At 37.8% G+C, this 10,716-nt stretch overlaps 1 protein-coding gene across 1 annotated transcript in view; it reads left to right on the top strand.

Moving 5' to 3' along the window:
* The first annotated feature begins 374 nt into the window (after positions 1-374).
* Positions 375-10,716, top strand: part of LOC132727701 (macrophage mannose receptor 1-like) — a 66,307-nt gene continuing 55,965 nt past the window's right edge. Inside the window, exon 1 of the mRNA XM_060713271.1 lies at positions 375-538. Coding sequence (XP_060569254.1) covers positions 496-538 — 43 coding nt within the window. The 5' untranslated portion in view covers positions 375-495. The remainder of the gene's footprint in view (positions 539-10,716) is intronic.

The raw sequence follows: 10,716 nt of genomic DNA, 5'->3' as shown, positions 1-10,716 counted from the left end.
GTCATTTTCAAGATAGCATCATACAAAGATTAATTAAATATTTTCACCAGTATGTAACAAAGGTTATGTAAAGAAAGTTTTACAGAAAAAGCAGTTCATTCCTTCATTTGCATCATTAAAATTAAAACAAAAATTACGTTGCAATTAAGCGTCAATATTTTTGGAAGCATCGATTAAGGTATTAGCGAAAACATATACGGTCCTACACAGCATTATAACTGAGACAACCGACGTTTGAATCTCTTCCTTGCCGATTCTTATTGTCTCATTTATTAAACCTGTAGGCTTGTTATCTATCAAGTTTGTTATCAACAATTTAAAACCATGATAACGTCATATCTACAAATATTCGACACTGGATGTAAACCTTTGATCGTCTTTTATCATCATCGTGATACTAGTTTAATCAGTACAGTCCCAAGGTGATAACACAATTCGGAGGCTGGCACACAAGCTTACGATTGACGAGTGTTAAATATTTAATTTCTATATAAAATGGCGAAATATGCGGAAAGAGTTTTGAGCTTATTGTCATTATGTAAGTATTAAATTGTTTTATTCATTTAAAACTATTATGTCGTTTAACCCTTACCAAGCATAATCAATAGCTTAAATGTACGAGTACTTCATGATTTAAAGGGAAAATTTCAAAATATTTATTTGCTGAAAAGCAAACAGTGACGGAAATGGTCGCTAGGGATTTTCAGTGGTCACCAGCAGGCTAAGGGTTAAGATAAATAGGGGCTTACTTAATCTTGTTTGACATTGAATACCACATTATTTGTATACAATTATGCAAAGCCCATAAAGTTTTTCCTAGTTATATTACTACGATAGATACTTTAACACAGATACATATATTTTAAAGAAAATAATATTTGATTAGCATCTGCTGTACTTGTATTGTACTACTAAAAGTGGGGCTTCTACCAACAGCGACATTTTTCTTTATGCAATTTGATGCATTTGGTCCGCTGTAGTACTGTCAATGAACAGAAAAGTCATTGATGCTTCGTTCGCGATCTGTCGGTATCGGTATGCCGTCGCTTTGTGGTTTTTTAAAATTTGACATTCGTAATTAGATTTGTGTTGTGAAGATAGTGCAGGAAGTACAGAAGATGGCCTATTTCAGAAGCATACCTGGATCTTTTATGTGCCCGGTGTAAAGCACCGATACACGGGACCTTTAAAGTCCCATCCGAAATACTGTTGGTAATGTTAGGGAGGAGCGGGGGATCGAACTCAAGACCCCTGGATTATATATATGTATTAACCACCAGACCACAGATCCGCTCCTAAATAAATCGCTAGATTCCTAGATGTCCTTATATTTATGGACAAGCTTCTGTCATTGTACGAAATATACAGCTATGTATGTACCTCTGGTGCATCTTCTGCTTCACTACATGAGGTTCTACATTTGATTGCCCTACTAAAATCTTATGTTGCAGTGTTTTTTTTCTGTTTCAGTTAAGATTGTCGTTTTTTTCTGTATATAATACATCATTTGAATATCAATACTGATTTTAAAACATTTAGTGTACATATTTGTGACAATTCTCAAGGATCGTGTATACCATATGAAACAAGCATTGTTAGCCCACCCACTTCACACTGCTAGGAAATGTATAATGAGGTTTTAATATGGATTCATTAAGTATTTAAGTTTAGCCCGCTGGCCCGCCAGCCCGCCCATTTCACACTGCTAGACCGCTACACTGTTAGCCCGCCCACTTCACACTGCTAGAAAATGTATCATGAGGTTTTAATGTTGATTCAATTAAGTATTAAAGTTTAGCCCGCTGTCCCGCCAGCCCGCCCAGTTCACACTGCTAGCCCTCTACACTGTTAGCTCGCCCACTTCACACTGCTAGGATATGTATCATAACGTTTTCATGTTCAATCAGTTAAGTTTTAGAGTTTATCCCGCTGGCACGCCAGTCCGCCAAGTTAACACTGCTACATTTGTAGACCGCTACACTGTTAGCCCGCCCACTTCACACTGCTAGGAAATGTATCATGAGGTTTTAATGTTGATTCAATTAAAGTATTAAAGTTTAGCCCGCTGTCCCGCCAGCCCGCCCAGTTCACACTGCTAGCCCTCTACACTGTTAGCTCGCCCACTTCACACTGCTAGGATATGTATCATAACGTTTTCATGTTGAATCAGTTAAGTTTTAGAGTTTATCCCGCTGGCACGCCAGTTCGCCAAGTTAACACTGCTTCATTTGTAGACCGCTACACTGGTAGCCCGCCCACGTCACACTGCTAGGAAATGTATCATGAGGTTTTAATGTTGATTCAATTAAAGTATTAAAGTTTAGCCCGCTGTCCCGCCAGCCCGCCCAGTTCATACTGCTAGCCCGCTACACTGTTAGCCTGCCCACCTCACACTGCTAGGATATGTATCATAACGTTTTCATGTTGAATCAGTTAAGTTTTAGAGTTTATCCCGCTGGCACGCCAGTCCGCCAAGTTAACACTGCTACATTTGTAGACCGCTTCACACTGCTAGGAAATGTATCATGAGGTTTTAATGTTGATTCAATTAAGTATTAAAGTTTAGCCCGCTGTCCTGCCAGCCCACTAAGCTCACACTGCTAGCCCTCTACACTGTTAGCCCGCCCACTTTACACTGCTAGGATATGTATCATAACGTTTTCATGTTGAATCAGTTAAGTTTTAGAGTTTATCCGGCTGGCACGCCAGCCCGCCCAGTTCACACTGCTAGACTGCTAGCCCGTACAGTTCACTCTGTTATCCCGCTAGACTGCTAGCCCGCCCAGTTCACATAGTTAGCCCGCTTGACTACTAGCTCGCCCAGTTCACACTCTTAGCAATCTAGACTGCTAGCCCGCTCAGTTCACACTGTTAGTCCATTAGAATGCGTACTTCACGGCCATAACTAAAAATGCATTCTCACGTGTTCCGACTTTTTTCAGAATGATAATTAACCTTGATTTTATAAGTTATAAAATTTCTTTAGTTTTTACATGAACGATTTCAACAACAAATAACACACCTTTATTTGCTGATATATACATTTCCACATTATTTACAACAATTATCTCAATGTCAGGTCCGTGATTGTAAGGGGGAATTCTTAAACACTCGTCTTTTCCATGCCTTTTTACACAAAGCTATGTTTCTGTTAAAAGCTTTTTTATATGATTTTCTCCTTTTTACCTTAAACTAACACGGAATTGTCCATGAACTTCTACAACATTTCTATGTAGGGCGATGCTCTTTTTGCCCTACGCAGATTGCGCATGCGCGAGATATTACTACTTCCCGTCAATTTTTCATAGCAACGGACCGCGTCGTAAAAAGGTCTATATACACGACCATATAACATCCTATTATATACAGAGCCATATAACGTCCTATTATATACACGACCATATAATATCCTATCATATACACGACCATATAACGTTCTATCATATACACGACCATATAATATCCTATCATATACACGACCATATAACATCCTATTATATACACGACCATATAAAATCCTATTATATACACGGCCATATAACGTCCTATTATATACACGACCATATAACAATTTAATATACAAGGCCATGTAACATTATATTATGTAAAAGGCCGTTAAACATTTCATATTCGTTCAATTGAGAGCATTTGTGTTAACTTCACGATTATTCTATGAAAATTAACATTAAAATTCGAAATAATTAGAAAAGGCAGAATGGTTAGTCAGTATGTTACATGTATATCAAAAAACCGTACGAGTAAATGAAAGCGGTCTGAGGTCAATGTGTTTGCCTCTTAACATAGGTATCATTGGTATAAGCGCTCCCGGGGTCACTAAGTTACATATATGGAATGAAAAATGCTCATGTATGGGACACAACCCCCGCAAACGCGTTCTTTAAAGCGACGTGTACTTGTAAAATGTAACAACGCATTTAAGACATTATACGGTGTCCTATTTCATCCACAAAATTTCGCTAGTAAACACGCGATAAGTATCGCCCCTGAAGAGTACTAAATTTCGCATGTCTCACATCGTCTTTTCTATAGACCAGGGGCACTTATACTAGCAAAATTTAACAATTATCGTCTTATTTTTCTTATGTTGTGTGTTCATCATGAGATAATTATCGCGTTGAAGGGTGCTAATTATCGCATGAGAGACTAGCCAAATTTAATTCATGCGAAATTTAGTTTAAATTTCGCCCTGTAGAGGCGATAATTATCGTGTGTTTAAATTTCGCTAGTTTCTTATGCGAAAACAAGCACCCTTCAACACGATATTTATCGCGTGAAGAGCAAAAACCTACGAAAATTAAGACGATAATTATTAATTATCGAGTTGAAATTGTTAAATTTCGCTAATACATGTTTCCCTATTCTCAAGAAAGGGCCCTCGAGAGACTAGCGAAATTTAGTACTAAACTTCACCCTTTTGAAGCGATAATTATCGCGTGTTACTAGCGAAGCGAAATTTTGAGAGCTAAATAGGACACCGTAACATTATCACGTTAAAACTTTCCAGGTATAGTCTTCCTGCCTAAAGACGAATATTGTTAAAAGGGCCTCGAGAATTTAAGACTTTAGTGTATTGTATGTACGCTTTTGTGCGTCTAGTTTGCCCTAACGACAACACGACAAAGCGCCAAACGGCGCGTTGTCGGACTTTCCTGTAGCTAACGATGCATGCCAAACGGCGGGTTGTCGTGCGGCGTGATGTCGTGATGTCACATTGTCGCACGGTTCAAATCGAAGAATTGGATTATAAGCCAAACGACAGGGCAACATCGCGCCCCACGACAACGCGCCGTTTGGCGTGCTTCGCGAGAGACAGGATGACAGTGCGACAACGCGCCGTATGACGCTTTGACGTGTTGTCGCTAGCGACAGGACGACAGTCCGACAACGCGCCGTTTGCCGCTTTGTCGTGTTGTCGCTAGCGCCAACTAGACGCACAAAAGCGTACCAAATCAGCCACCACAGTATCGTGCACCTCTGATCCGTTCAGCAGCAGTGGGTCCTGGCTGCTTCTTACGAAGTCGTTCATTATCAATTACGTGTCTCTTCTGCTTAACATGTTATATATCCATGTACTTTACCCGTAATCAACTCATTTACTTTCTCGGGATCAAGTCATTTAATGTAATGTGATTTCAATGTTCCTTTTACAACCTGCACTCTCCCCTCTTAGATTTAGCACCAATCTTTCACAAATCGTTTCTATTTCCAAATGTTTTGGCAGAATATTTTATCATGTCTAGTTTCGTGTAAATCGATTGATGGTATTCTAAGGAAGTGGGTTATTTACAGAACGTTTTGAATAATCCTGGTATCTAAAATTGTTTACGTCATTTATTATAATCTTAAAGCAGCATGCCTCCAAATGAGCGAACATATTTCGATTAATTCAAACTTAAGGAAAATGTACCAAGCGTTTAGAAAAAGTAGTAAGATTCAAGGTTCTAGTAATAATTTACATGTAATTGGCAATTTAAAGTTATTTTTTTAATTATGTGTAACTATATATTTCTACTACGTTACTAACGCAGTTAGGGCAATTTTTGCATATTTTTACCTCTTTTTGTAATTAACATGGGTTGTAACTGCCATTGATAATGTGTAAATTGCTTTCTACAATACATGTATTATACTTTTAATTACATTTTCAAAATTTTCATGAAAATAAGCATTACTCTGGAGGTCTGCTGCTTTAACCTGCTAGATTCATATTATACCAGTAGTATCCGGATCTATACTGATGGTAGTTTGATGTAGAAATCACTTGTTGATGTGCTGTTCCAATTTAATGTTTGGAGAATCTATATCGCAAAGTCAGCACGTTAATTGTAATATTTTTTTAGCTTATATTGAAATACGTGAGTTCTATGTCTTAAGTTAGCTCTTGCGTCGTACATCGAAGAACGATGTTCAATATTTTTAGCAAACATCTCAAAGCTTAGACACCTTCATTATACCGCCATACATTGTTTCATTGGTGGAAAGGAAAACGTGTCACTATACTAATATTATACTTTAAAATTGAATACCGATGCAGTTATCTTACGCATCGCCTGACAAAACTGTTTGATAAATTTTGAACATTGGTGTTTATTATCGTTTATATGCGACAATTTTATCGAACTAGAACATGGATATATGCAGCATTGAATTTATACATGGGATAAAAATAACAGATAACTTATCTGCATAACGGAGTTACATGATGGCTGATTTTTTTTAATGAAACTTTACAGGATTGATCTGTAGCTCAAGTTCTTGCGCATATTGCACGGGTTTTCCGGTTGAATGATTTTTGGTCGAGTTATGGCCCTTTGATAAAAAGGTGTTTTTTTCTGTGTGTTGCCAGATACGCAAAAGCTTGTCCGGACTACTCCTCATAAACTACTGGTGCAATTTTATCCAAACTTTATAGAAATGATCAGTACCAAGTTTAGTTGTGCATTATCCGTCTGTCTGTCCGTCTGTCACAAACTTTGTCCCAACATGAAATTGGCCATCATGAGGCGACACGTGTGATTACTTAATTCATTAAAGCAGTATGTCTCATGATTCATGCTAATTGTCATGAAAAATTGTATTACTGTGTTGAAAAAAATATTTCGAATCGAACACAGAAAGAAATTTACACATTGCGTAATTTACACATTTACCAAAAAGGCAGAAGAAATATGGTGCAAATTCGGTTATTTATCGTTTATAATTTGTAAAATATTGCTTGAATCTTTTACTTTTCTTCAAACCTCAGTTCTTTTTTGATCAAGTTTGAAATATTTTTCCTCATCTGAAGGCACACGCACACGCACGCGCACGCACACGCACACGCACACACACACGCACACACGCACGCACACACACACACACACACACACACACAAACACTTATATGTAAAGGTTATGGTCGATGTGGTGTAGTGGTTAGCACACTGGCCCGGCAATCCAGAGACCCTTGGTTCGAGTCCCGGCTGCGGCGTGCCGATTTTACGTGCGATTTTTCTATCTCATTCTTTTATATATAAGTTATATAATATATTAGTAATTATATATTTAACTCCCATCATTACAGTTAGCGACTTTTAAAAATAGCTTTATAAGCGAACTGTTTACACACGTATTCCCGTATCATTTCGTTTGTAAATAAAAAAAGATATCAAGTACCTCAATCCTACTTAGTAGTATCTTAAATTGACATTATGTCCATTTATGTGAAAATGGTGCATATACTGGAAATAACTTTAAAGCTCGTTAAAATTGTTTTAATGGTCATCGAGAATTATACATGTATAACTCCTTGACAACGCTCACTTGATAAAAACAGTGTGACAGTCTTTTTATACTTTAGGCAGTTTTTATATTTTTTTCTAATCATTTGTCATTACCAATAAAATATTATTGGTCAGTTCCCATTATAATAGTCAATCTTTTTAAATATACTGCTAATTCAATTCAAGCTAAAAAATTAACGTAATATCATTTTAAGTATCGAAACCGACCTTACATTTACCACTCGCAAGCTAGTGGCGATAATGATAGACCTGTAAACACCAGGCAGATAATGCTAAAAAAAATAACTATGATATATGTTCCCCCAAAACAGCTTATGTTATGTAAAATAACGGTTTAAAGCAAGAACGCAAGACATGCTCTTTGCTTACGGTGGCACATAGGTGACATTTGTGCGTTTTTATTTATCTCGTGCATACGAGATACTATGTCGTGGCCACGAGAAAATTAGTCGGGGCACCAGATGATTTAGTGGCGCGCACGAGATACTATATCGTGGCTACGAGTTGCTAATTCATTCGCACGAGATAATTAAGTGGTGCGAACGAGATGCTTTGTCGTGGCCACGAGTTACTAAGTCGTGCACACGAGATAATTAAGTCGTGGGCACGAGATAATTAAGTAGTGCACATAAGTTACTATGTCGTGACCACGTGTTACTAAGTTGTGAGCACGAGATAATTTAGTGGTGCGCACGAGATACTATGTCGTGGCCACGAGTTCTTAAGTCGTGGGCACGAGATAATTAAGTCATGGGCACAGTATACTATGTCGTTTTTTCGAGTTTCAAGTGGGGGCGCAAAAAAAATAAAAAAAGTTGGGGGCGCACGAGATAAATTAAAAGTCCTGATCACCCAGTTACTAAGTCGTGGGGAACAAAATTTAAATTGTGTGCACGAGATAATTAAAACCCGCCCGATTTCAAAATATATTATTTCAAATGCCCCCTTTTTCACCCCCTGTTTACGGGCCAAAAATACAAGGGTTTTTTGATTTGGGCACTGATTGCCCCATTAGCGTTTTAAAATTTTGACCCTGATTTTTGTGACCCCAAAAGACCTCGAAATTTAAATTAAAATGTCCCTTTTACTGATCCAGTGGGAATGTCCATTCTAGGTTTAAAAAAACCAAAACTTATTCCCTTTTCAAGTTTTTCAAACCCGACAAAGGGTTTTTCATGAATTGTCAAAGGTTTTTCCTTGACATTCGTTCTTATGACCTCAAACATCAATATAGATCATCTACTGGCCATTGGCAATGCCCTTACCAAATAAAATACCAGGGCTTATTCTTTCTCAAGTAACTAGTGTCCACGACATAGTATCTCGTGCGCACGACTTAGTAACTCGTGCCTACGACATAGCATCTCGTGCCCACGACTTAGTAACTCGTGTCCACGACAAAGTATTTCGTGCCCACAACATAATTATCTCGTGTGCACGACTAAGTTACTTGTGGTTAAGACAGTGTATATTGTGCTCACAACTTAATTATCTCGTGCACACGACTTAGTAACTACTGGTCCAACATGGTATCTCGTTCCAACGACTAAATTATCTCATGCCTACGACCTAGTAACTCGTGCCCACGACTAAGTAACTCGTGGTCACGACATCGTATCTCGTGCCCACGACTTAGTTACTCGTGCCCACGACTTAGAAACTCGTGGTCACGACATAGTATCTCGTGCCCACGGCTGAATTATCTTGAGCGCACGACTAAGTAGCTCATGGTTACGACATAGTATATTGTTCTCATGACTTAGTTATCACGAGCGCACGGCTTAGTAACTCGTGGCCACGACATTGTATCTCTTGCCCACGACTTAATTATTTCGTGCCCGCGACTAGTAACTCGTGGTCACGACATAGTATCTCGTGCCCACGACTTAGTAACATAAATAAAAACACATACATGGTACCTCTGCGCCATCGTATTTGCGCGATTTTAGTAGAATAATGATTTTAGATTTAAGCTGGAATGTGTAAGGGGGAAAGAGTACGACAGACGACAGAAAACAGTGTATTTGCGATCATTGAACAAACGAAGAAGGTTTAGTAACAAAATGGCAAATATGTTATTCCTCCTCATAAATTATTACTCCTCCTCAGAAACTACTGGTACAATTTCGTCCAAACTTTAAAGGAATGATCAGATTTCCGGACCACTAATGCAATTTCAATGAATCTTTACTGCATAAATCAGTAACTCAGGTACATGTACTTGCGCATATTACACGAGTTTTTCGCTTGATTAATCTTTGTCTGAGTTATGGCCCTTAAATGAAAAAAAGATGTTTTGGTATGTTTATGATTTTGTGTTGCCAACTACACAGAAGCTTGTCGGCAATACTCCTCAGAAACTACTAGTGCAATTTTATCTTAACTTTACAGGAATAATAATCAGTGCTTAGTTTAGTTTTGCATATCCTCGGCATTTTTGGTGCAAGAAATTTGTCAAAGTTATGGCCCTTTGAGGCTTTTTATCTACCTCTATCAATTCATTGAAACTTTACAGAGTTGATCGGTTGATCAAGTACTTGCTCATAATTATTACACGGCCTTTGCGCTTGAATGTTTTTGTCTGAGTTATGGCTCTTAAATAAAAAATTGTTTTGGCCTGATGATGATTTTTGTGTTGACAGCTATATAGAAGCCGATACGTGCTTCAAAGTACCAACAACTTAAAAATGGGATCACATTTTTGTGGTCTGTCTGTTTGTTTGTCCGTCCGTCCATCTGTCCATCACAAAACTTGTCCGGACTACTCCTCAGTAAAAACTAGTGCAGAATTTATCAGTATTAATCTAATGAATTTTGTCAGAGTTATGGTCTTTTAATGTTTGGTTTATTTTTTATTTTTTAAAGTTTTGTCCGGACTTTTCAAATGCTTCTTATGCAATTTGAATGACACTTTACATGTCAAGTATTTGCGCATATTAAACGGGTTTTCGGGTTGAATGAGTTTTGGCTGAGTTATGGCCATTGAATAAAAAAGCGTTTTTGCCTGTCAATAACGTGTGTGTCTCCATCCTTACAGTAGCTGTAACATGCAATTGCCTATCACCAGGCAACATATGTGATCACTGATAGCCCTTGTTGCGATTAAATGAACGAAGAAAGCGAGTGTTAGAGAGACACCATGGGTTTTCATTGTTAAATAGTTTCGTATGCAATTTTACAATGACACCATGAGGGATATCAGAAATGAATGATGATTCGACATCTGCAAAATTTACGATTTTGTTTCTGAGAAATTTACTAAGATGATATCAATAATATTGTTAAAGAAAAATCTGCTTCCAGCTTCTCTTGTACTCCAGTTTATTGCCATTTTCATAAATTTGGTGTTGCCCTAGCAGAAATTTTAAATGGCTGTACTTGTTTTACAGTTCGTCTATTTCACTTTTCTTTA

Source organism: Ruditapes philippinarum, unplaced genomic scaffold, assembly GCF_026571515.1.
Source record: "Ruditapes philippinarum isolate M1 unplaced genomic scaffold, ASM2657151v2 ctg2697_1_1_1_1, whole genome shotgun sequence".
NCBI classification, from domain to species: Eukaryota; Metazoa; Mollusca; class Bivalvia; order Venerida; family Veneridae; genus Ruditapes; species Ruditapes philippinarum.
This window is presented reverse-complemented; position numbering and strand designations above follow the sequence as displayed.